The sequence below is a fragment of the Spinacia oleracea genome, chromosome 4 (assembly GCF_020520425.1).
Source record: "Spinacia oleracea cultivar Varoflay chromosome 4, BTI_SOV_V1, whole genome shotgun sequence".
NCBI classification, from domain to species: Eukaryota; Viridiplantae; Streptophyta; class Magnoliopsida; order Caryophyllales; family Amaranthaceae; genus Spinacia; species Spinacia oleracea.
In genome coordinates this window covers 96603551-96631548 of record NC_079490.1, presented here as the reverse complement: position 1 = coordinate 96631548, position 27998 = coordinate 96603551, and the positions used below count along the sequence as shown (strand labels likewise).

The window sequence follows — 27998 nt, the reverse complement described above, 5'->3', positions numbered from 1 at the left end:
TTGACATAATGATCCTTTTAAAGATAAAATCTACTGCTATACTCGTAGACAAACATACAGAAAATCTATACCAAATGTATTATCCTACTAAATAGCTTCTCAAAAACAGCAGCTACTCCAATATTTAACACTTGGCACGTAACAATCCATTCCTCTGCCTACATACGAGGTCCTCCATGGGACAATGACCAGAAAAAAATTACTTAGACATAGTAAGTGATTTTGCTTGAATTCTAACTTCGGAATTGCAATGAAAAGAATGCTACCCACCTTGAAATACCAGGAAGCAACTAAACGTACAACTTTTACAGAAGATGATTTAACATGAAAAGACCTCAACCTGTAGTCCTGAGAAAGATCAACCTAATCTTGCTTCCCTTTTCAGTACCTGCATTGGGAAAATGAACTATGACAATTAGGACAGATTATTGGTCTAAACACTTCAACTATTTGCATCATATCTCATTACACAGATTTCATAAATTTGTTAGGGTTTGACAATTGGAAAAAGACATAATCCATTCATCCAACATGTTAGATAACCAACACCAAACATGTTGAAAATAAGTGCTTGGGAAAGTAAGCAAAAGGTTGAAGTAGGGTTGGAGAGGAAACACACGTTTTTATTACTTATTGTGTTCAATGGCTAGCATATTAGCCATTTAGCCTTGATCTCAAGAAAATATGACAGTCAAACATGAACGCGTGTAAATTATATCAACCAAGCCACAAAAAAAGAAAAGGAAAAAATAATATGAATAAAAGAAAAAACAACACTTGCTGATCCATAGTTTGGCAAATGAATGTAACACAATCATTGATGCAGATGCCAACGTTCCAAAATGCAGGATTTAGGAAAAATTAATTAATGCAAAGCATCAGTAAAATTCTTATTACATGATGCGAAGTATAGGCATGCAAACACAGGCTATAGGTGTTACCGTGTTATGAGGAGGGTTGCCATGGTCCTAAGGATTTTGCAGAAAAACCTAAAGACCACAGCAGCTATGTAAGGGACTAGGGTGACCTAGAATACAAAAATTACCTGCGTCCGGAATTAGTTGTCATTGCTAAATAAGATTATGCACGTTTACGTTGTTACTCTTAAGAAGAAAGTATATCAGCTATAGCTCATGCCATCCCAACTAAAGCATGTAGAGAACTACTTGTTTTAAACCCAAAAAATGGAAATTTGATGGGGGCATGAACTTATTTATATTACTTCTACGCTTTTTCACAAATTAGCTTATCCCTGTATTCGCCAACATTATATGTAAGCAGTACATTGGATTTCTTTCTGATATGAGAAGTATTTGACATCACAATTCGCAAATTTAATTAATTGAGGTTGTAGAGTAAAAAGAATGATTTATATGCTCTCTGAAGAGAATAATACTACCCCCAACCCCATCTTCTAAATTCTAATATGAGTTATGTTGTAGGGTTTTTCCGATGAGTTGATGACAAGGAGGTATCCGGTCTGACACGACACGATCTCTGGTCTGACCTGCAAAACAAGAATATTCCTTTCGCAATATTTCCTCCGATGCCTAAGTAAGTAAGGGTGTTTTTAGAGAGAGAGAGTAGAGAGAAGGTAGAGCATAATATTTTAGGTGGGGGTTATGTGAATTCAATGTCCCTGTCCCTTGGGAATTGGAGCTTTACATAGTACTAGGTTTTCCAAGGAATGACCTAGAATCCCTCCAATATGAATGGTTGAGCTTGGAGGAGAGGACATGTGTCCCTTGCCTTGTGCAGCCATAATGATTTGATGACATAAATGGGCTTTTTGGGTCTCTGTGCAAAATAGAAGGTTTAACAGGCTTCATTCAATCATACTGATATTATGACGGAACCCCGGTACACGTGTATGACCGTGACTTGGCATGTTGCATCTCTTTAGGTACAATTGATTAAAATGACATGTAATGGCCAATAGTCCACGTAGGACAGATTGCTGACCATAAAAAGGTGACACGTGTCACATTCCCATTGGTACAAGTTGGCATGGGAATTTTGCATACAACATTTGCCCCTCAAGGAGGGTATTTCTGGAAACGATTCTTCAGATATCCCTTCTTGACTCTTGATATTCTTGAGGTACTTTGGGCCATTTAGGGAGATGGTGACAAGTGTCACAAATCTCATTTCTGCCCCTCTATAAATATGGGGGTAATTCCTTCATTTTTTGGCTTTTACTTTTCTCGTTTTTACTGAGCTCTGAAATAGGCGATTTCCGGCGAGAGAAAAACACCCGCAGGCGATTTTCGGCCACCGTGATACTCAACCTGTTCTTCGCAAAACTCATCTCATTTTTTACTTCAGATCTTTTAGGTAGGCTACTTTACGCTCTTTTAATGTTTTCTCTCTATTTCGTGTTTTTGCTTTCAGCAATTCTGGCATGCAATGACTTTTAAGAACTAGTCGGTGAGAAGGGAGCGGTAGGTGTGGTAGTGGCTAGGTATTGGAGTGCCGCATAGGTTTATTTTGTTTATACACCCGCCCTCCTTGTTTAGTCTTTCCGAGCCTTCCTTAAGCCGTATTCTGTTATACTATGAAGACGGTTATGGCGAGGATAAAGCAGACGGCTGACCCTACTCGCTTACGTCTGCGGACGGGGCGATAATGCCCCCTCCCAAAGGTAATTCGTCCACTGAGCCGGAACCAGATGGTAGCTTTGTCGCACTCTTTCAAGAGATCGATGATTATGTCGACCATGGGGAAGAAGAGGCGGCTAGCTCTTCTGAGCGGACCCTGGTGGAGGAGGCACGCCAAGGAATTCGCACTAATCAGGGAGGGAATCCTCAGCCGGCCCAAGTTAGGCGAGGTGGTCAAGAAGAAGCTAACCTCCTTCCTTCGGAAATTCATCCACAGCACGGGTGGATGAAGTGGTTGGATACGTATGATGCTGACTATCGAGACGGCCTATGCGTAGGAGAGGGATATGGTACCAGCAGACATAGAGTCTACCATGAGTTTGATGGCGGACGGCGAATTTCCGGTGTACGCCGCCGCCATTAAACTCGGCATGAGGTTCCCTCCACACCCTTTCGTTGTGGATGTCCTGGATAGTTTTAACATTGGAGTAGCCAAGTTAACTTCAAATTCCTAATTCCTGGCCAACGTCTTTGGCTACATTGCCAAATGTGCGTTGAAGGGAGTTCAACCATCCTTCGCGGCTTTTCTTCACTTGGTGTCCATCTCTAAATTTCCGAACGTAGCCGAGGGGTAGTTCACCTTGAGCAGCCGAGGTGCTTATCAAACTGTCATGGGCAAGCCCTCTAAGTGGCTCAAATGGAGAAAGAGGTGGGTCATTTTTCACGCCGAGGACGAAGAGATGTATTATAGGATGAGCCGCTGAAGTACAGTGGCTAAACTATATGGATCATGAGGAGGTGCTTCCTCCATTGACGACGGCATAATGGGACCAAATAAATGTTATTTTTAAGTCCACCTCCCACCGTCTCTCGGCGGACAAGTCTTTTTATGTGCTGGCACAGTGGTTGTCACACGTGAATCAGTTTGAAAATGAGGCATTTTTAGCGGCCGCCAATTTAGGATATTCGATGTCTAGAGGTAGTGAGTGATTTTTGTGATCGTGCTTTTATGAAACTTCAACTTGCACCTAGTAGTTATGCATTTTAACCAACATTTATTTCTAAGTTTTTCAGAAGAAGGTATGAGCCAGCTGAAGGACACCGATGTGGGTGCGGGAGACATGTCGGATTGGATGGCGGCGATTTATGACGCCAAGATGAAGAAAGCCGCCGCTGAGCTAGAGGAGAAGGTGAGTGATTTTTTCAAGTACGATGCCCCTTCTATTGTTCAAAACTTAGACGGGCGTTTGACTAAGGAACGAGTCAATATGACGAGTCACTACTTAGCGAGTGACTTGTGATCACTAAAGTGTGCCTCGTCTTTTGTACGGGCAGCTTATGCTGATGATGCTGAGTCACTACTTAGAGAGTGACTTGTGATCACTAAAGTACGCCTCGTCTTTGTACGGGCGGGTAATTCAGATGACGAGTCACTACTTAGAGAGTGACTTGTGATCACTAAAGTGCGCCTCGTCTTTGTACGGGCGGCTTATTCCGATAACAAGTCATTCCTTAGAGAATGACTTGTGATCACTAAAGTGCGCCTCGTTTTTGTATGGGCGGCATATTCTGATGACGAGTCACTACTTAGAGAGTGACGTTTGATCACTAAAGTGCACCTCGTTTTTGTACGGGCGGCATATTCTGATGACGAATCACTACTTAGAAAGTGAATTTTGATCACTAAAGTGCACCTCGTTTTTGTACGGGCGGCTTATTCTGATGACGAACACTACTTAAAGAGTGACTTGTGATCACTAAAGTGCGCCTCGTCTTTGTACGGGCGGCTTATTCCGATGACGAGTCACTACTTTTAACATAGGAATTCGTGCTATACCCTACGCCTCAATTTTTATTCTTTTTTATTTCTTTTTTTTAACATAGGAATTCATGCTAACCAATTCAAATCTTCTCTTTCGGTTTTGGTAGCTCTTTCTCCGCGTTGAGTTCTGCAAGAATTGGAAGAGAAGGGTTGCTAAGGAGCTTGAGACCGTCGTCTCCAATGTCGTCAACCATGGAGACTACACCTTCGCCGAAACGGAGACTATTCGGACAGAGATGCACACTACCATCGACCTCCAGGCAAAGGAGATAGCTAGCTGCTCTTAAGTCGAACAAGGTTGATCTGCTCAAAAAGATCCTTGTGCAGAACGCGTCCTTATCCAAGCTGACCGCGGAGGGTAAGAAAGCCGAGGAAGAGGCGGAACTGCGGGCCCAACTTGAGGAGCTTCCTCAAATTAAGGAGCGATCCGGAGCAGACAGAACTGCTCCAAAGGGAGTTGGAAGCGGCGTTGTCGCAAATCCATGCTTTCGGCGAGCGGCTTCAGGAGTCGTATGGCCAGGGAGAGCAGGTTGTTCGAGACGCTACTCGTCTTGCTTGGGAGGCACACATGGAGGGGTCAGACTAGCCTTGGTTCGAACGCCGCTTGGATATAGTGCTGCCGTTCTTGCCGCGGAGCGACTTGGTCTTCCTGCTCCAGAGTTTGTGCCTTCCGATGATGAAGACGACTCCCCTGCCCCTTGATCTTTAGATTTGTGTTGTTTTTACGCCTGTTCGCGTATTTCAAGAACTTTTTAAATATTATGTGTCGTCGGCGTATGTATCTTTATGCCAGCTGAGCACTTAACAATCAATTTTTTTTTTTACTTTTACGCCGCTGGGCGTTTTGGAAAATTTGGTGCCACCGTGCCCTTTTATTTAATACTCCTTGTTGCATTTATATGTACTGTTGTTTAATACTCTTTGTTGCGTTTATATGTACTGTATGTCCCAAAATCACGGCTTTGCAACGAACGGTTAGTGGTCGGTAAGGTTACAAGCGGTACTTCTGACCAACGAAATGTTTGAAAGAAAACAGTTATTGAATTTCCTATTGACTCGACATGATTTCTCAAGTTGGCTCGTCACATTCTCTGACGGGCGTGTCCATATTAGAATTGATTGACGCAAATCAATAGGTATGATTGCCGCTAGACAAGCTCGTCAAGAAATGATGAACGTCGGGAGCCACGCGGCATGCAACAATGCCGTGGCGCCCTATAGCAAGCAACCCTTATTTTTAAGAGTTTATGCAACTGGCAAATCTAGATGTCGCGGGCTTTTCTTAAGTTAGCTCGTCACATTTTCTGACGGCGTGTCTATATTAGAATTGATTGACGCAAGTCAATCAATAGGTATGATTGCCGCTAGACATGCTCATCAGGAAATGATAAACGTCGGGAGCACGGGCGACATGCAGCAGTGTCGTGGCGCCCTATAGCAAGCAACCCTTGTTTTCAAGAGTTTATGCCTCTGGCAAATCTAGATGCCTGAGCTTTTCTTAAGTTGGTTCGTCACATTTTCTGACGGGCGTGTCTATGTTAGAATTGATTGACGCAAGTCAATCAATAGGTATAATTGCCGCTAGACATGCTCGTCAGGAAATGATGAACGTCGGGAGCACGAGCGGCATGCAACAATGTCGTGGCGCCTTATAGCAAGCAACCCTTGTTTTCAAGAGTTTATGCCGCTGGCAAATCCAGATGCCGCTGGCTTTCAATTTCAATAAAACGGCTTACGGGCGGCATGCAACAATGTCGTGGCGCCTTATAGCAAGCAACCCTTGTTTTCAAGGAATAACTTTGCCGCCAGGCCCATTTAGGTGCGCGGGCTTTCCCGCTGGTTTTATTTAGTCGGTTTATTTGGCATTTCTAAGCCGCTCTTAGTTTCTATAGGTGATCACCCTATGTGGGTGCTAACCTCGGCCACTTCTTAGGCTTTTAATCAGTTAGGCTTTTGTCTTCGTTTGCGAAGTGGTATAGTTGCTAATCTGGGTCACTTCTTAGGCCTTTAATCAATTAGGTTTTTGTGCATATGAGCATGTATTTATTAAAAAGACAAATAGTGAGTAAAGTAGTACTCCCTCCGTCCCGGAATACTTGAACCGGTTTGACCGGCACAGAGTTTAATACAAAGTAATTGACTTATTATTTAATTAGATGGTAGTTGATAGTGGGGTATTTTTTAATATAGATAGGGATATGTGTCAGCTTTTTAAAGGGAGTAGGGGGGAGGGTGCATGGGACCACAAAATGACATGTGAAGGGGGGTAGTTGATATAATATTTATAAAGGTTTACCATTTGTAGAAACGGTACAAGTAATCCGGGACGGCTTTATAAGGAAAGCGGTGCAAGTATTCCGGGACGGACGGAGTATTATTTATAATGTTTGTAAGGAAAATTTAGCCAAGTACAAAGAGTCTACTTCTCTAGAAGGACCATTTAGGCCGTTAGTAAACTAAAAAGCGGATAGGACGAGGTCGTACATTCTCAAAAGAAGTATTTCTTGAGGTTGTCTGCATTCCAGGTGCGGAGGATAGGACGTTCATGCATGTCCTGAATTCGATAGGTTTCATCCCTAACTTCATCATATATCTCATATTGACCTTCCCAGTAGGAGTCAGCTTGCCCTGCTCATTGGCTCGTCCTACCGACTCCATTTTATGAGGACGAAATCACCAACCTTCAGTACTCACTTCGAGACCTTCTTGTTATACTCTCTCGCCATACGTAGCTTGTATAAATGTTGCCTCAAGGCGGCGTTTCCTCTTACTTCAGGTAGAAAGTCTAGGGCAACTTTCATCATCTCCTGGTTAGCGTCCTCATCATACAACATGACACGGAGAGTTGGTTCACACATCTCTATGGGAAGGACTGCTTCGACCCCGTAGGCTAGTAAGAACGGCGTCTCTCCCGTAGAGTTTTTAGCTGTTGTGCGAATGGACCACAAGACATTTGGCAACTCATTTGCCCATAAACCTTTAGCCTCATCCTGCTTCTTCTTCATTCCTTCAGAAATTATTTTGTAAAAAGCTTCCACTTGCCCATTTGCCTGTGGACGTCCCACTGAAGCGATGTGACCGGCAATACCATGCTCTGCTAGCCAGTCTTTGAGTTTGGGTGTTTCAAACCGAGGGCTATTGTCAAAAACAATGGACTGTGGTAAGCCAAAACGAGTAATGATGTTTCTTCAGATGAAGGCTTTCACATCGTAAGTTTTGATGTTTTTTAGTGCTTCCGCTTCCACCCACTTGGTGAAGTAATCAACAGCAACGATAACATAACGCCGCCCTCCTGATGCCACGGTATACGGGCCCAGCAGGTCCATGCCCCACTTAGCAAAAGGTATTGGACTAGTTATGGGCGTCAAAATCTGCACTTGTCACACCTTTTGACCAAAGAAAGTGCATCTTCTCTCAAGGTGGGCCAATAATAGTCGGTCTGAAGTGCTTTCTCAGCCAAAGCTCTTCCCCAATATGTGAACTGCACAATACTTGGTGAAGATCTTCCAAGACTTCTTGTCCTTTTCCAGGAGTCACACATCGCAGAAGAGGATGTGAGTAAGACTTTTTGTATAATGTACCATTCCATATTTCGAACAAGGAACATTTCTTCTTGAGTTTTGTCGCCTATTTCTGGTCGTCTGGTAGGACGCCATTCATTTTGAAATTAATGATATCATCCATCCATGTGGACGTTCTGTCCAGAACCGCCGCCTCAATCTGCTCGATACTCTTCTGTTCCTTCACTTCCCAGAATACTTGACGGGGGGTGTCACAAGAGGCCGAGCTAGCTAATTTATACAAGGCATCTGTCTTATTGTTTTCTGATCGAGGGACCTGTTTTACTTCGAAACTCTTCAAGGGCTCTACTTCTTGGTGAACAGTCTTCATATACTTGATCATTGTAGGGTCTCTTGCCTCATAGTCTCTATTGACTTGGCTGACAATGAGTTGTGAGTCGGATAGTGCCAAAATCTCCTCAGCTCCTGCCGTTTTGCACATTTTAATGCCACAGAGTAGTGCCTCATACTCGGCCTCATTGTTGGGCGCTTGAAAGTTAAAGCGCATAGCATACTCGTACGTATCTCCCTCAGGTGACTGGCAGATTATTCCGGCCCCACACCCGTTAAGTGTAGATGATCCGTCCACATAAACCGTCCATAAGGTCTTCGTATTTTTAGAGAAAGTGGGCCTTGTCATTTCCACAATAAAATCAGCGAACGCCTGCCCTTTGATGGCTTTACTTGGCTCATAAGTGATATCGAATGCATTTAAGTTCAATAGCCAAATTCAACATGCACCTGGCTAATTCTAGCTTTGTGAAAGCCAGTTTACCAGTCCGTGGGCCAGAAAGTAAGGACGCAGCTTCTTGCTTGCCAGGAACAAGGCTAGGCCACACTTTTCTACCGTGGGGTACCTTATCTCAGCATTCTGTAAGACATGACTCACAAAATAGACGGGCATCTGAACCCCTTCTTTTTCCGTGAGGAGAACTGCACTCAGTGAATGTTCTGACACTGCCAAGTACATGTATAGGACTTTTCCGTTCAGAGGGATGACAAAACGGGGTAGAGTATTCAAGTGGTCTTTTAACCTCAAAAAGGCTGTCTCACCCTCAGTCGACCATTCTAACTTGGATTTCTTCTTGATTGTTCTGAAAAAGTAATGGCATTTATCTCCGGCCCTGTATAGGAATCTGCTTAACGCCGCCAAACACCCGGTTAGCCGCTAGACCACTTTGACGGTCTTTGGCGAGCTCATGCCTATCACCGCCTGTATCTTATCTAGGTTTGCTTCTATTCCTCGTTCATTTTTTAGGAACACATTTTTTACGAAATCAAGAATCCCATAAATTTCCCGAAAGTTACCCCAAAAACACATTTTTTAGGATTTAGCCTTATATTGTAAGCAAGGATTGTCTCAAATGTTTCCCTCAGATCGGCCATGTGTGTCGCCCTTTCTTTGCTTTTTACAATCATATCATCAATGTAAGCCTCAATATCTCTGTCAGAGCTGTTTGCTAAAAACAGTGTTAATTAGACGTTCGAATGTGGCTGGTTGTAAGCCATAAATCGGTAGAGAACAACAACTCAAGTTCAACAAAGGAGTCTCTCAAACCACTTAGACGTCACTCCTTTCAACGTACCTGGGAAATACTTGTACCAAGTAAACTCGTTTGTTCCTTAAACATACATATGATGCAGGTGTGCTAGCAGAGCACCCGGATCGGTGGTCCCATCATAGGCGTCAATGTTAGGCGGCTTGATTTTGGGTTCCTTAGGTGCCCTCATGATGTTGTCAGCGAAGGGAGCGGAGTGGCCGAGGGCCATATGAGCAACTCTTTAAATATGATACACAGGTCTTGGCCCTGCGGCGGTAACAAACGCCGAGAGGAGTCATGGTCTGCAAGACCTGCATAACTGGGTAGATCCCGTATCAGAGAGCTCAGATTTAGAGTCAGGTACCGGCTCGACATGGCTCGGCTCACATGCCCATGACGTCTCGCCAATCTACAGCTGGGGCATTCTCTGCGGCAAATGAGTTTGAGCCTAGACGACTCGATTGGTAACCGCCGCCTTGCATCTTTCTCAGCGTGTCTGGTCTAGACGTTCGGTGGACGCAGAGTAAGTGAAGGTCTGTCGCCCGATCCGAGTGTTGGTTGTACTTGCATTATATATCAGCATATTCTTCCGAACCTCCGCATTAACAGTCTTGCCTATCTCGGCCAGGAAGCCGACCAGGATCACCTACAGAGACGGGCAGGTTCGGATTCTCATCTAGCACAGTTTCCACCAGAGGATCCAAATTGTCCACCAGAGGGCGGTTGGTTCGCCTGATCATCCTCTTCACTGGACACCTCCACATCGGGGGGATGGCGAGGGGTGTGTCCTGCTGCAAAAGTTCGGGCGGCCTCGCCCATCATCTGTTCACGTCCAGGACGTTGAACTTTGTTTTCGCGTCGTTGAACTTCGTTTTCAGGCCGTTGATCTACCATGTTACTGTACCTCCCCACAAACGGCGCCAAAAGTTGTGGGGTTTTTCCGATGAGCTGATGACAAGGAGGTATCCGGTCTGACACGACACGATCTCTGGTCTGACCTGCAAAACAAGAATATTCCTTTCGCAATATTCCCTCCGATGCCTAAGTAAGTAAGGGTGTTTTTAGAGAGAGAGAGTAGAGAGAAGGTAGAGCATAATATTTTAGGTGGGGGTTATGTGAATTCAATGTCCCTGTCCCTTGGGAATTGGAGCTTTACATAGTACTAGGTTTTCCAAGGAATGACCTAGAATCCCTCCAATATGAATGGTTGAGCTTGGAGGAGAGGACATGTGTCCCTTGCCTTGTGCAGCCATAATGATTTGATGACATAAATGGGCTTTCTGGGCCTCTGTGCAAAATAAAAGTTTAACAATTTGATGACATAAATGGGCTTTCTGGGCCTCTGTGCAATATAAAAGTTTAACAAAATAAAGGTTTAACAGGCTTCATTCAATCATGCTGATATTATGACAGAAGCCGGACCACGTATATGACCGTGATTTGGACATGTCGCATCTCTTTAGGTACGATTGATTGCAATGACATGTAATGGTCAATAGTCCACGTAGGACAGCTTGCTGACCACAAAAGGTATCACATGTCACATTCCCATTGGTAGAAGTTGGCATGGTAATTTTGCCTACAACAAGTTACACTTTCTAAAAGCGGTCGTATTTTAAGATGGGTTACACTTTCTATTTTTGGTAAGTCATGTTCCCCACTGCCAATGATATTAATCTTTCTCTCCCTCCTATGGTTCCCCACACTTACTCACATCCTCTTTTTACCACAATAAATAATTCACTCACTATCAATTTCTTGTGATAAATAATAAATCAATACCCACTTCCATCTTATTTTAATAAAATCAACCAACCATCCTAAAACCTCGTGTCGGTCAAACTGTAACTCATATTAAAATACGGATGGAGTAATACACAAAATAATTGCCATGAATAGAAGCACTTCAAAGAGAAACGAAAGAAAGAGGGAGAAAGAGAGATCTTAACATTAACTTCTATGACTCGGATACAGTTACGAGTGTCAGATACGAGTACATATCCAAGTGTAAGACACATTAGGGTTTCTGGACACAAGGACACAGTACGAATATCGGACATGGGTACTCGGACACGTAATAGAACACATTCCTGACTTAAGAAGGCTTTTACCAAGTGCATTCATTTAACAAACATAAACAGTGCAAACATTAGTTGACTTGTTTGCTAGTTCTTGTTGAACTTCTGATCTCAGGCAGACAGACACATTTGTAAGCTTAGACCTTGTAGTTTTATACTCTTACCCTCTATTTACTCTACAAGTACGAAGTTCAAGATAATTGAAGATTAATAGAAAATTGAAAAGCCATGTAAGTATTCCAAAATCCAAACCCTTGTTGGAGTGTCGAGTGTCCGGCACAAGTTCGTGAGACAAAATGAAGAGTAGAAGTATAATATAAAAAAGATCATGCCCATAATAACTCTACACACCAAACAAGATCAATGATAACCCGAGATTTTTACTTCACAGAAGAAGTACTAAATCAGGAAGCTACACATTTAGTACCATTCTATTAGCCCTAGTGTTCAAGCATAATTATTGATTGACGGAAGCTCAAGTTCTACTAGACTTGCGGTAAAAGTTTCACATAATTAAATCATATGTTCAATTTTACATTCATATGATACATATATGCAAGAACCGAAGGATATAAATGTGACAATTTTTTATAGAGGAGCTAGAAAGTGGAAAGGGAATATCAGATAAAGGGCAACAAACATTGATATTTCACTGCAGTTTAGAGGCCCTAAAAGGCCTTACTTGTTCCAAGTAAGTGAACAGCTTTGGAGTTCTATGAAGCCTCTCTACAAGACTTGACATATAAAATATATTCCCTCGATTCTTTATTTATTGCAACAATTGGGTTTTTGTACTATTTACACACTTCACTTTGATTATCTATTGTGATTTTTACGTAAGGGAAAATACAGTCATGTGGGTCTTGTTTCTAGTCATGTGGGTCTATTGTGATTTTTACGTAAAGGAAAATATAGTCATGCGGGGTCTTTCAAAATATCAACTTTCACAATTTTTAATTATAGATAATTGAAGATATTAATGGTTATGTTTGAGGATAGGGAAGCGTGAAACTCCAATTGTTGCGATAATTAAAGAACAAAGGAAGTATAATTGTCCATACAAAATTCTAAGCAAGCTTTTTTCATGTCAGTTAAAGAAGCTAGTTAGCTGAGCAAGAGAAGTGAAGATCCATGGAATGGAAAGACCAATTTTTTTATCAGTTGTAGAGTTATGCAAGAAAATCGGCCAGTGAATAATAGAATTGGTAGATGATATCATGTTAGACTTATTATACATCTTCAAACTTAGCCTTGATATTAACAATTAATGATCTATCCTACAGAGATCCTCCAATATAGTAATGCGAGCTACGTGACATTTGACAAATATGGCTGTCAAACTCAAATGAGTGGAAGTATGTGGAAAGCATAAGAGGTACCTCTTCAGCAAACTTTATCAATATAGTTGTTCTTGGCCGCAATAGCCCCTCCACTGGAACAAAATGAGCAGTTACAACAGCTGGAAAACCTGCACCATCCAAGACACCCTTCATTGGGTACCAAATATCAGCAAGACCTTCGAATTGCTAAGAAGCAGTCATCAAATAAGACAAAGATAGAACAGATACCCTCACTATTCCAGCAACAAATGCGCCACAGTTGAAAGTTCCCATATCTTTTGGTATTGATATAAACCTGAGAGGTCGCAGCTCAAAAGGTAAATCTAGGCTTAGCAGGAAAGTTGGAGAAAACGTCATCCAGCACAAAAACAAAAGTTGATTTTACCTGTTCACAAGGAGCTCTTTCTCGCTGATCATATATTCATCTTCATGTTCAGTGCCCTTCTCAAGTGAGTCAGCAACCTGCCATTGATAGAATGGAACGCATAAAATCAGCAAACAAAGAACATAAGAAATGGATGATGTCCCAAACACCCTAACCACTAATACTAAATTGATGGTAGATGTTAAATGCCATGTCATGCACAAAAAAAGGTATCACTTAGCTAACAAAACTACCGATGAATCATCATGTTTAAAAAAGCAACATACCAAAAGTTGATGTTCAAGAAACTCTACGGACATATTTATAGTTTGAGTGATTGACCCAAGAAACTTGGTGTAATCCCTCTTTCTCATACATTCTACCATGGCGTCAGATGTGAGAAAATGAGAATCCTTTATTCTTCAAATACAAAACAGCAAATAACCTGTGGTAAAGCTTGAAATTGTTCTAATTGAAATTCAATTTCCAAGAATTCCTGTGAGATACTGGGGAATTTTTTTCCCCTAGGATAGTGAGTTGATTGGGAAACCTATGTGGACATTTGGGTTAAAGACGTGCATGATAAATAGAAGTCAACGTGGTGAATGATTGTTGTTGGAGCAGGAGACCTTAGAATGTAAGTAAAAGAAGAAACAAGACAAGCAGAAAGGGTAAGGAAAGTTTGGGTTCAAAAGATAACCAAGACATTCCGCAACAACATTCTACTCCTCCAAGAACTAGTCCTGTAGCCGCAAGCGATCAGGATGTTCAACAACCTGTTCATTCGATAAGAAGAATAAGAGCTGAAAGGGTAAATAATGTACCTATTTAGTACTTTCAATGCTTTTGATGCATTACTTGAGTTCCCTGCTAAATTATATGTTGGACAAGTTATGGTTCCCCACTAACTTCTCAATTGGATTTGCCCTTTCATAAAGAAAATCCTCATGGATAATGTTTTGTTGGAACGACCTTAATCAATAAACAGAAAGACATCCACATGTTCCTTTTGAATGATAAAATTGTCTTGGGTTACAGAAATCTCCAAACTTAAGACAGTAAGTTTCCGCCAAAGTGAGGTGCTATTTAGTATTCCTAGATTGTAAGTGTGAGGGTGTCGAAAAATAGGACGAGCGTACTCTTCCTAGGAAAATGGCTCTAACGACTTTTCCCTCGGGATGTGGCAATCATATTAAGTAAAATCGGAACTAACTGTGGGCGTTAGCCTCTCTTTACTAGTGTTTAGGAGTCGCCATTCAGTTTTACAACTACAATGAAGAAAACTGACAAAACCCGATTATCGTGATATGCCCGAAAGTAAAACATATTTGATCACAGCGGCCATAGTTTCCCTTGTGATCCCCGTTATGGAGGTCGCTCAACGTACATCCAACGGAGTAGAGATTGTGAGTTCGGGGGACGTTTACTAATACAGGGAGTGCCCGCATTAGCCCACGCGGTGGTCCTTACTAGTTCAATGCGACGACGAAAGGGACATGCGTTAGACTACATTACTAATCTGAGTTGTTTTTAATGCACATGTATTAACTAACGATCGTCAAAATAATGATTTAAGTTAATTAATAGTGCCTAGTGTAGACGCCTACATTTGTCTCTAGGCCCGAAGTGGTGAGTTTGATGATGAAACTCTAAGCCACTTGTCATCAATGTAATCTGATTAGCTGAAGAACGACCCTCAACTGACTTAAGAGACCATCCGAAGCAGAACCTGTTAAATATAGTAACTTCCATAAATAGAAAGCTTCCTAAAATAGACTGGACACGTACTTAGTCGCATTCACATCCCGATACGGCTTAATTTGTAGTTGCATCAAAAGAAAGATATAATAAAATTGTCCGTATTCCCGCCATAGATAAAAATTGCGGTATCGATCACGGTCGCGGGATCGGTCGCGGAGTCTTAGTAACGGAAATGATGCGTTAGTCGCGAACCATGTCGTGGTTGTTGCGTAGGAATTTGAAAAAGAAGTCCCATGTCAGCCCCAGTCACTACCTACCCTAGTCTCCCTCCCCTAAATCGTACACGTGACATAATTAAATGAATTCCTTTGTCTACCTTCTCTCTCCTCTCTTGTTTAGATATGAAAATGGAGTTCTCTACTCTATTTAAGTGGAGTTTCTCCATTTCTTTCCTTTTTCCCTTTCTTTTTGTCGAAAACATGGGAATTGGGCTGAAAACCGAAGAGATGTGAGGCTAATAACGTTTAATGCGGACAAAATTCGTTCAGATCGGTTGAACCGGCCGAGATCTCACCCTTTTTAAAAACACCTTTACAACTCGGGATATCTCGTATCGCCAGCCTCCAAAACCTAGTTAACTTGGGCGATACGAGTTAACTCGGGCGAGTTTTTACACCATGATTCCGGCACACCTGTATGCGCCACAATGTTCTAGTGCTTGCCTTCAGGCTCTAGAATAACATAGCTCGGATAATAATATTTCTCAAACTCATACTTACTGGGCACTCCCCGTATTAGTAAACGTCCCCCAAACTCTCAATCTCTGCTCCGTTGGATGTATGTAGAACGATCTCCACATCAGGGATCACAGGGGAACCTAAGGCCGTTGTGAGTCAAATATATTTGCATTCCAGGCATATCACGATAACCGGGCTTTGTCAGTTTTGTTAAACTGAATGGCGACTCGTATAGATTAGTAAAAAAGAGGCTAACTCCCACGGTTAGTTTTTATTTACTTAATATGCTTGCCACATCCAGAGGGGAGAAGTCGTGTGGGTCGTATACTCTTTTAGAGGCGCCCCGTTGTGTTTTTGACCCCCTCACACTGGCGACTCAATTGGGGACAATATTAAAGTAATTTGTGCAAGTAGTGCGTCGGTGTGGAAGTCGTATAGCAGAAATCGAACGCTACGCCACAATTATTTTTTTATGGGACGACCTGAAGTATTCAATGTGACGAATGATCGCGACAGAACCGCGTAACTAATCTTGGCTTCCTTGGCATGTTTCATCTCGGAAGCTTGGAATAAGGACATCTATCAGCCCGGGGGTGCACGTGCTTTGGATGTTGTCCACTCGGCACGTTCGCAATGTAGCACATCCACCAAAATCAAACCGCTTATCTCCTAGGTCCATTCACGGTATATGCCACTCCAGCACGTACCAGATAGGCCTTGATAACATTCGTCATGAACCTGGCTACTCTAACAAGGGCCTGTTACGGGATTGGCGATAGTTTTGGTACACTTTGACACCCACCTATTATACCTTAGAGACTAGCATAAACTAAATGCGCATTATACCTGAATTCATGATCGTTGTTAGTTTCGTGTAGATATTTTATGTACTATGTGAAACTAATCAACCAGGCACTCAGTTTAAGGTCAACAACGCTGTCAACACGTATCGAGGGAGGTGTCGACACCGGTGTCGGAAAAGAATCCGAAATCAGGTGTCGAGGTCGCAAATTCGAAACCCTAGTTCTAGCAATTGAAGGTGCCGGGAGGAGAGAGAGAAGAAAAAATATGTTGGGGCTTTTGTTGTAGAAGAAAAAACGAGATGAAAACACTTATCAATTCTTGTTTTCATTGATGAATGCTTCATCTAAGCCATGGATGTTGCGTAATCCTGCACTCCTGCTTTCTCCTTCCATTTAACGCGTTTGTTACTGCGTCCTGGTGGTGGGCGTGTGATTTTTTATGATTTTTTTTTTAAATAAGTAGGGTGGGAATTGAGAAAGGAAAACAATGCCACGTGACCTACCCTTTACCAATATTCACATGGGTTTGTCTGGTTGTCCCACCATTTCCTTTTCTCTTATTTTTAAATGTTTTTTTAAAAAAACTCTAATTCTTACTGTATTAATTTACTATCTTTGACTCTACTTTTCGCCAATACTTAGGTGAGTTTGTCGCACAATGTTCTTTTTTCTTTTTATACGTTTTTACAAAAACACTCTAATTCTTACTTGTATTACTTTTTTATTTTATTTTTATGTTTACTTTAAAAAAACAAAAAAAAGTGTCTAACTTTTATCCGACACTTTGTATGGGAGCCGTGTCTAAAACACAAGTCTAAGACACTCCTTTGACCGTGTCGGAGTGTCTGCAAATATTTGAATCGGAGTATCAGATACTCCGACACCTTGTTGGACACGAGTAACATAGGTTCCCTTATTTAAAGTATCTCTACCCTAAGTACCTAATTTGTCTTCTTCTTAAGGATTCTAACATATTTATTACTTGCCCTGCCTATTATGATCTCTAGCAGACCACTTCATTACAATGCAAACCAGTTCATTACATATACTAGACCTAGAGGGTGAAATGCAAGTCGGGTCTTAAATGGTAATCTCTTGAGTTTCCTAAAGTGGCAGTTGTATAAGTGGGTCTGAAATACACTTGATGTGCCAAAGCATGGTTTCTTTGCCTAGATGGCAATGTTAGGGAGAATGCATACTAAGCAGAGACCGAAGAAGTTTTGTGTGTACATGCCCAAAGATGATCTTTCTAAGCTATGTGGAAGTGAGCTTGTGTCTCTTGCAGTAGCTTATCCTGTGAGGAAGTGAAGGATCAACTGAAGATTATGTTTAACTTCCAAAATCTGAATATTCAGTGGGATGGTTCAAGAAGTAGGTGGTGCAGACTCTGATGGCTGCTCTGATTGATCATACTAGTCTTATATGCACGCGATGCGTGCGAATATAAGAAACAAATTTGTGTTAGTACATTTAAACCTGAAATAACATGTAAAAAATATAATACAAATGCGATGCGTGTGAGTATAAGAAACATATAAGTTAGATAGAGCCGAACACATATAAACAGATTGATTAAAATGGTAAGAATTTATTTAAGGGGCTAGATTGATTAAAATGCTTCTTTGGGCTTTCCTATTGGGTAGGTTGTCATTATATTCTCTATTCTACAAGTGTAGAGAGTATTTTAGTAATCCAAGGGGGACACCAAAAGTGGATTTACTAAAATGACCTCAACTCTTCACTTATATAATGGAGATATGACAACAAAGTATCAATATTGTATGGTGTAAAATATACTGAGACCCCATAAAGTCGTGTCGGGGATAACTTGAAAGGTCTATACTAGCCTACGAGGATTTCGGCTCTTCTCCCTAAAAAAACTTAGCCAGGATAGAAAATAGATCGAAGATATTCAATGTTGTGTTTGTTATTTTGGGTTCCCTGGGCTTGGGGAGGCCACTCCTGATATACCCGCCACTCCCAACATGAGCATGTATTTTGTGATGATAAATTGTATTGATTTTCCACTTCTTATTTAATATTGATCTAAAATGACTTCTTTTTTTCTTTGTTTGGGTGATGAATGATGATGTGGATTTTATTTAACTGTTGACTTCAAAGAGAATGAAAACCTTTTAATGGATTTCAATACCTCGGAATATCATTTCAATATCCAGACATCAACCTCTGCGTTTAACAATAAAACCTTGACTTCCAATGATCTTTAAACCCACTAAATGTAAGACTTCAAAAACCCAAGAAACCTTTCCTGCAATTGAAAATTAAACGGCGGTTGTTGGGGATTTGAACATTTTCAACATCAATGTAAGGACTGACATGTTTCTTCATATCTTCATCTAGAGCTCATTGAGTTCCAGATTTCATATCTAATCTATGATTGGATGACATAGGAACACGTACGCAATAGAAGTTAACCAGAAATTGAAAGTTCCAGAGTTATTTGGTCGACAAAATCAGAAGGCACCCTGCTAGGATATTCTAGTCCCTTCGAAATAGAATAAGTTAGTAAGAGTTCCTCTTGATAAGAAAAACTTTCTTTACTTCCTATCATCAATCACACAGGGATTCACACTTTCTAGAAAGTGACTCTTCTTCGTATTTGCAATACCACGACGAGTGTAGCTTCCTATGCTCAACCAAACAACCACTTCGTTCTTATTACTATCACCTTATTCCAAGAAAAAATTAATTTAATTTGCTCGCATCACATGCATCTCACTCAATCACCCCCACACCTAACTGTTTCTTATAGAGGTGGAGAGTAGGTAAAAAAAGAAGTGGCAAGGGTAAGTTATTCAATGATGCACCTCACTTCCTAGTTTCTAGTTCCTACTTCCTAATTCCTAGTACTATCAACCAAGCACACTCCTTTTACCGTCATTACCCTCAGAGTATAAAAGTAATTCTGATATTCTAGTTATTATAACATAACAAGTATTTGGGCCCGGGCGTATATTCTCATATTTTCTAAATGAAATTGTGTTTGAGTTTTTTTTTTTTTCCAGAAGATAATATTTCTATATTATATTAATATTAGTTTTGCGTAGATAACATATAAAAGATTGTAACTTAATTGGTTAATGGTTGCAGGTTCGAATCTTATTCAAACCATACATCTCTCTTTTAAATGAAATAGATATATAGCATGAATTTGTGGAATGAGAGAGAGCGCCACGTGGAAAATGAAAGTGGATATATAGCATGGATTTGTGGATTGAGGGAGAGCGCCACATGGCATGTAAACGTTTGTAAAAACCCTTTTTAATATATAGTATAGATTTGATGCCCATCTAACCAGATGATCCTAATTGTGAAGACATTGAAGAAAGTTTGATTTCGTATGCATACATCCTACCTACAATACATAAATCCTATCTACAATATCTCCTCCAATTTAGCATTTTCTTTTCACGAAGTTGAGGTAACAACAAATCAACTACTACAAGAAATTATTACACCTCTTTTCCCCTTTTACCCTCCTCGCAGTTCTCCCTTTAACACCAATGGTAGATAGGAACCGAACTAAAGCATCAGAAAGGATATATCAGCTTCTATTTCACACTCCTATCAGTTATGACATTTGCAATTAATAAGCAAATTAATGCAGAACACAAACACAAACACAAACACAAACACAGGTTTGGGATAAGAACTTTGATTATAGAATTGAAAGAAAAAAGCTTGTTATGTTGCATGATTCATGTCGTGAGCATTAATCTTTTCAAAACTCTAATAAAGCTCACCGAAGAGTCTAGAGAAGTCAAGGTGGTAATAAACTTTTACTCATATTATTTTTTCCGCATCTTCTTGAAAACAATGGACCTTTTATCTTAATAGGAAAAAATATATAGGGAAAAGGAAAAGAAAACCCTATACCCTATCTTTTTTTATTTCATGATTTCTGAACTAAAGAAAAACTAAATAAGCCATGGCAGAAAAGGAGAAGACACAAGCATTAGCTTATGTTAGTGCACAGTTTTTGGAGAACAAGCAAACACATCTAGACTGCCCTTTCTCTGGGAACATCAGGTAAAGACATAGTGTGCTGCATTGATGTTTAATACCAAAGCTACGCCTTCGGAGGGGAAAAAAAGGGTTACCAAGTCCCTTTAGAAATGTGTAATATGTGGTACATTTGAAAATATATGGAACTACACAGTATTAATTATTCCCTAGTAAAAGCACCAAAGCCTTTCATGATAAGGACAACCCTTTTCCATGGAAACTTGAAAACAAAGTATTCTACAGAAGCTAAGGGTCGTTCGGTATCCTTTTTTGTTTGCATTTTTCTGTTTTTCACAAAACTAAAAACCAAAATATAAAAACCACAAAAAGTGTTTCCAGTTATTTGTGGCCAGTTTTCAAAATAAGTATGCTTATTTTTAGTTCATGATTCAATCTAAATCATATAACTTACTAATCAAATAACCAAAAAATGAAAACTTATAGTGATAGCGAACGAGCCTTTAGTTTGCAATGGAATTGAAAGGAACCCTTGTATTGTTTTCTACTTTTCCCTACATACAGGAAAGATGACCTACCTTCTATTGTCAATATCTTAGTTAAAATACATGTCATAATGTCTTATTCATATCTAAAGAACTACTTCCTCTGTTCCTATTTGTTCTTCTCATTTGAGGTTTGAGGTGAAAATTAAGAAAATGGAATCTTGTAATGATTGGGTGTAAGAGTAATGATTGAGTATAAGAGAAAGTAATAAAGTAGTGAAGGAAAGAAATAAAGAAATGAAGGAAAGAGAAGATATTTTTAATAAAGTAATAAAAAATCATAAAAATGGGGTTGGGTGGGTGAATGGGGAAATGTGAATGAATTAAATAAGGGATGGTGGGGAAATTTATGGTAAAAAGTCATGTCCAAAAATAGAAACGGGAAGAACATATAGGAACGCCCGAAATAGAAACGGGAAGAACATTTAGGAATGGAGGGAGTATTAATTTTGAAATAAAATCACTAAAGTTTTTGCCTTTCCCATAAACACTGTGCTACAGTGTTAAGAAACCTCTCAACAGTCAGAACTCTCAATCACAACAATAGCGGTACAGGTTACACAGTACATAAAGTTGGTGTAGAAACTAAGGATCAGTGAAAATGGGTGGATTATTGTATTACACATTCAAAGTCATGGAACTTCCCATCCCCATCGCTCACCTAAACCACCATAAAGGACCAGCATAACCTGATGGGCTTTAGTGTTTGATCTTTAGTGTTTAATGGTGTACAAGAATAGGCAGAGGATTATATTTCCATTTCATTCCCCAATTTGCCACCCCTCGCCCCACCTCCCAATAAATCTCCAAAACCCACAACTCACTTGAAACCCATTCACAAGTTTTTCTTCTGTTCATTACCAACAAAAAGGTGATCAAATGCATGGGAGATTTGAGATATCCATTAGCTCCTTTTTTAAGAAACTTACTTTTTGGATTATTTGATTTGAATCAACCGAAAAAGAGAGATTTCAAATAAGAAGTAAAGGAGCGACATTCGATATATTTTCCTGAGTCAAAATTTCTATCATGATAGCATGCCTATTCATTCAGTCAAAGTCTCCACGGCCTTTTTCTTCTACTGAGAGGTCATGGGAAAAGACCTTCTTTTACACGTCCTCGAGGGCAGCCCAATAATCTTGGTGGTTATAGTCAGCGACTAATGCTTCAAATAATATTGGTGACCAAAGTCAACCACCACTTGGTCAAATCACAAAAGCATCCCCACCTTCATTGTATGCTTGTAGTAACAATTAAAGAGGGCACCAGAGTAGTCTTAGACTCAGAAACGACGAGGCAGGTGGTAGTGGTGGCCATACAGCAATGGAGGCGGTTTGTTAGATAACCACCAAATCAACAAATTAATATAATGTGTGCTGTAACAGAAAAGGTATCACAGGGAAGACTAACACAATGTATCCAAACAAACAACATAAACAACCACCACAACTCAATGTGGATCCTGCATTTGGGTAAATCCAAACGTATGCGATTGTAACCAATGTCAGTCGAAATCAAAAAATATTTCTAACACTTCATATTAATCATTTTAAACCCTAGGGACATTTAAGGGAAGAGGTAGTCAAAAGTATAATCATCAAGGGTTTTTTTGGGTTCGAAACCAAAATAATGATAAATGATACCAATCACCTCAAGAAAAGCAACAATGTCATATTACTAAAGTAAAAGCATAATGAGTTCACAGGCTTCTCAATCTATCCAAAATACTCCCTCCGTCTCTTTTTGTTTTTTACGTTTGGTATTTTTCACGCGTTTTAACGAATAATTAATTTGCATTGAAATCCCTCAATTTTTTTATTTAAACGAGATAAATTACGTTTGTTTATAATGTTTTCACTTTTATCAAAATTCTGATATTGGGAAATGAGAAAATTTTAATGTCTCAATGGAAAAGTGTGAGAGATTAAATGATCCAATGAATTTGATTGGTTGAAATAATGATTGGACACAAATTTTGATAGAATACTAAGTTATTTATGTGATAATATAAAAGGAAATGTAAAGAACATTTTGAAATACCCAAAAAGGAAAACGTAAAAAACAAAAAGAGACGGAGGGAGTAATACTTCAGTTGCAACGGTTTGACTTTTGCACTATTGACATAACCTACTTTGACTATCTTTAGTGATTTATACTTATGCTTTGTTTGGTACTCCCTCCGTCCCGGAATACTTGACCTATTTTCCTTATCGGGCCGTCCCTTAATACTTGACCTGTTTCTAAAAATGGAAATATTCTAACAATATTATATTATTTCTCACTCCACACTTATTAACCCACCTACCCCCTACTCCATACAAAAAATAATTAAAAATTCAACCCCTACTCTCCCCCACCCCCACCCCCACCCCTTTACACATTTTCCACTAACTACATTAAAATAATACCCCACTATCAACTACTACATATTAAATTAAATAAGTCAATTCAAGTTCCTTAAACTCTGTGCCGGTCAAACCGGGTCGAGTATTTCGGGACGGAGGGAGTATAATAATAGTATCCGGAAGGGAAGAGGAGGGAAGGGAAAAAAAGGGAAGAGAAAAGAAAGGAAGGGAAAGGAAACACAATTTATTTTTCATTTGTTTGGTTTGGTGGAAGGAAGCGAGGGGAAAAGAAAGGAAATTTAGTTGACAGCTTTTAGTTTTCTTTTTGGTCCTAAATTTATCCACTTTTGGGAGGAAAGGAAAGTAAAAAATTATTAAAGAGGATATCCTTCCATTTCGCTACCTTTCCTAACAAAACCCATGTAATTTTAGAACCAAACATGGGAAATGATATTTTTCTTTTCATTTCTTTTGTTTTCCTTCCAATTCCCTTCTACCAAATAAGCTCTAAAGAAAAAATATATAGTCATGTAAGGTCTGATTAGATTCGTCTTAATGTATACTTTCAAAATGTCAAAGTTTTAAAATTTTTACTTGTTGATAAATAGAGATAATAGTGATTAAAGATAATGCGTTGGCAATCATGAAAAGAAAAACGTTGCAACTAAATAAAAACGGAAGTATATTATAGTCGCCATTGTTATCTTTATGCAACCCCCCCCCCCCCCCACACACACACACACACACACCCACACCCCACCAAACCAACATGGAAAAAATGCCACTCAAAGGAAAAAATAATGCAAACCACGATGGCATATGAATCTGCAAGGATTTGGAGTATCAATGCAAAATGAGAGACATACCTTTCCAAACAATACTTTCCATACAGTGCTGTGTACAAAAGATAGAATACCAAGCAAGCGTGTCTCCCTTCTGTTACCCTGCCAAGTTTCCAGATATCAAGGAAAATGAAGGGTTAATGATACGTGTCAATTTGTAATTGTAACACAAAACTATGTGCACTGTTTTAAGAACTTCCCAAGTTTAAAATGCAAACTTTCAGTTATGTACAGGAAAGTATGCAACTCCGTTGTAGCAAAGCACATGATTACATAGTCGCATCTATAATGTACCAACCGTGACTAGTGGTTCAAATAGGCAAGTGTAAGTAGATCAGACAAGACAGCTTATCGAACCATTATGCCATATAATTCAATTATATCCAAAAACAGGAAGGTTTCTCGTAAACATTAAGTAGGTGAAAAGTCATTGAATTGCCAATGGAGTTGTTGCTCAATTAGTAATTGACGATACAGAAGGAAAAAATAAAGTAAAGTAAGATTTATAGTTGATCTTGCAAATGCAAAGTTGCAAACATACAAAAAATGTAGAGTATGAACAATACATGCTTGAAAATTGAAGGATACAATAAATATACTGATGAAATCATGCTCTACCTTATCCCTATGGCAGAGAAGTTCCAGAACTCGTGCCCCTACAGCATAGCCAGCATCCTCTAGCCTACACAAAGATGAATACTAGCTTTTGTTAGGCAAAAAAGACACATATAACCAAACAAAATACAAGACAGTATTCATATGTTATGTTACTCGGACTCAACAATTGGTGTTAGACAATCAAAATGTGTTCAAGTGTCAGGCTAGACTAACTTATTTTTTTAAATCATATCTTAGGTTTAAATTGAAGTGTAAGTACTCAATTCCAGATACCCCATGTCAAGTATCCAACATGAATACTCGAAGTAAAATGAAGAGTCCAAGTAACGTAGCTTATATCTTGGTCAAAGCAACAACAAAAGAATGGGTTCGACCAAAAAAGTGCATTTTCTAACTAAGATTAAAATAGAACAAGAATAGCTAAAGCAAATGCAAATAAAAACAACACCTCCGTTCGAGTTCGGCAATATTATCCACCTGAGTCTGATTATATTGTACAAGTTCCGAAAACAAGAAGGCGAAAGCACTTAAGCTAACCTGCAATCGAATACAATTAATTAAACTTCAATTAATGCAACAAAACCCTCAAACAAAATTAAAATGAAAAATGATTGGCATTTAATTTTAATTAAGAGAAAATGGGATCATATTAATACTTAGGAATTGACAAATTGGAGAAAGGGAATTGACGAACCTCTTGTTTTCCTTTGCTGACTGGTTTGTCGAGAACGTTAGAGTATTGTTTGATCTTCCCTACTCCGATCATTATTTCCGCTCGAATTCACACACCTTTGATCTCTTTCTTCCAAACACGGCCTTCGATTTAGAAAGACATTGATCTTACTCTTCTGAAGGAATTGTTCTAGAGAATGGGGGAAGGTGATCCGACGATGGAAATTGGGTTACACAGTTTAAGCTCTGTTCTAAACAAGATCCGTGCTTTGTGTGTAGTTTGGACCAGGGGTGAGAAAAATTAGTAGTTATCCGGTCTCAGACCCGGAACTGGTAAAGATTCGCCGGGTTCAGAACTGGAACCGGTACCACGGGGCCTAGGGGAGTAGGGGGTGTCAATTCTCATTCGACCCGGTGAATCGGATGGGTTTGCCTAACCGTTTAAAGTTTGAACCGTTTAGAATTCGAGAGCTAAAATCTGAAAACCGATACGATCCGATTATATTACAATCTGAATCTAATCCAACCCGTTAATATTGATCCGATTAAGATCCTAATCCGATAACAGACTGAGACAATCTGAATTCGTTTAATCTGAACCTAAGTGATCTGAAACCCTTTTATGGTCCGATCCGTTTCAACCCAAATCCGTTCCAACCCGAGGAAAATCCGTTTGATCCAATTTGTTTGCAACCCGTGACCCGTTTAATGCGAATCGTTTCAACCCGTCATCCGTTTAATCCGAACCGATTTCAATCTAAATCTGTTTAACCCGAATCATTCACGACCCATAAGAGAACATTAATTATGTCGCACTACCAATTAAGTTTATGACTGCTAGTTGTGCTTGTACTTCATGTCTCCTTTTATATAATCTGCTCAAATAAAGTTTGTAATTGAAGTATTTTGTTATGTAAATATTTGTAAATGACTATCTGATAGTAAATTGTCAAATAACTTGTCACTCACCTTCTATCCAGAAGCTATTATTAGTTTGTTAAAGTAATCACATGTGGACGTTATACTTTTTAATTTGTTAGAAATTACAATCATTACCTATTACTTTAAGTTCATTAATAAATGCTTCTTTAATATGACTTAATAAACTTTATTAGTTATTAATTCATCGTTATCGATTAGTAGCATTAAACTAAGTTATATACGTACAATATACATAATAACTTATATTACTGATCTTAAAATTCTTAATACTTTTAAAACTTAGTTATCGTTATCGTCTCCTAATTAATATATTATTTGGAACCAAATGGACCGACCCGGATTCCAACCCACTACTAATTAACCCGATCCAATAATAACCCAAATTGATATGAACCTAAATACGATGTAACTCGAAATCTGTTTCCGTTCGACTTGTTTTAGTCCTCTACCCGATTAATCCAATCTCATATGAATCCGACCTGATATTAGTCCGACCCGATATGAGCCAAACCCGTAATAGTCCAGCTAAACCCGTTAACAATCCGTCATCTTCCAATCTGATCTGAGCCAACCCAACCCGATTATAATCCGACCCGTTTACAACCCGACCCGACATGATCTCGTGCATAAAAAATACTACCTGGTCAGATTCATGAAGTTTTAAATCTGATCTGATCCGATCCGATGAATTCGACCCAAACTCGATTAGTTTATCCGATTTAACACCCCTAGGTACCACCTCTAAAAATCAAGAACCAGTTGTGACAAGTTCCAATTCCGATTTCTAAAATATTTGACTTAGCTCGGTACAGTGGATACCCGTCAGAACTGGTTCTATCCCTAATAAAACTTGGAGCGTTGGTATTATTTACTAACAAAAGACCCACTAAAACTTATTTTTAGTTAAAAGTTTTAGCTCACTTTCTCACCAACTCACTTGTACAATAGGGATGACAACTGACAGAATTTGGATTGGATCCTACTATGTAACACCCTAATAATTCCTTGCTTTTTATAAAACATTTTCCGACTTAAAACACAGGAATTACCAAGATATTACCACCACCGTGATAACGGCTAAGGCTATTTACCAGAATTAGGCAGCGGAATTAACTAACTTTCAAAACATATTAAATAAGTAGTTAATGGTTATTAAAACAAGTTGGAACCGTTGAGGCCCAAACCAAAGTATTAAACCATTTAAAATCCATTAACTATAAGCATTAGTAAAAACGATAGTCATGACTAAATAAAAATAGAGTTTATAAATTACGGAAGAATAAAACTCTCCACTCGAATCCCATGATAACTTCTCCCGCAAGTTATCTCTACAAACCTGCTTTATTAAAAATCTACTCCCCAACGACGCAAATGCAATTGATGGATCATCATAAGGTCATTAAGGCAAAGGCCATGAACAGAAGACATGAAGCACGAAGTCAGCAAAAGCTGAGTACGAACAAGCTAGAATAACATTCTATCCTAACATGCTTCACTCGACGAATTG

At 39.5% G+C, this 27998-nt stretch overlaps 1 protein-coding gene across 1 annotated transcript; it reads right to left on the bottom strand.

The window, feature by feature from the left end:
- LOC110789997 (uncharacterized) lies at positions 1–25954 on the bottom strand. The gene is made up of 8 exons (XM_021994727.2): positions 25572–25954; positions 25326–25414; positions 24878–24941; positions 24284–24361; positions 13324–13400; positions 13167–13233; positions 12978–13085; positions 1–388 (listed from the first exon to the last, which is right to left on the bottom strand). Exons 1-8 carry the CDS (start codon positions 25641–25643, stop codon positions 359–361), a joined length of 585 nt encoding a protein of 194 aa, XP_021850419.1. The 5' UTR covers positions 25644–25954; the 3' UTR covers positions 1–358.
- Positions 25955–27998: the final 2044 nt, after the last annotated feature.

What these genes read in the sequence shown, in the direction of transcription:
- LOC110789997 (XM_021994727.2), bottom strand. Translation starts at nt 25,643, where the DNA reads ATGATCGGAGTAGGGAAGATCAAACAATACTCTAACGTTCTCGACAAA. An exon ending in TTCTCTGCCATAGGGATAAG is followed by an intron (nt 24,362 to 24,877) that starts GTAGAGCATGAT and finishes GAAACTTGGCAG; the next exon opens with GGTAACAGAAGGGAGACACG. An exon ending in TTGTTGCTGGAATAGTGAGG is followed by an intron (nt 13,086 to 13,166) that starts GTATCTGTTCTA and finishes TACCCAATGAAG; the next exon opens with GGTGTCTTGGATGGTGCAGG.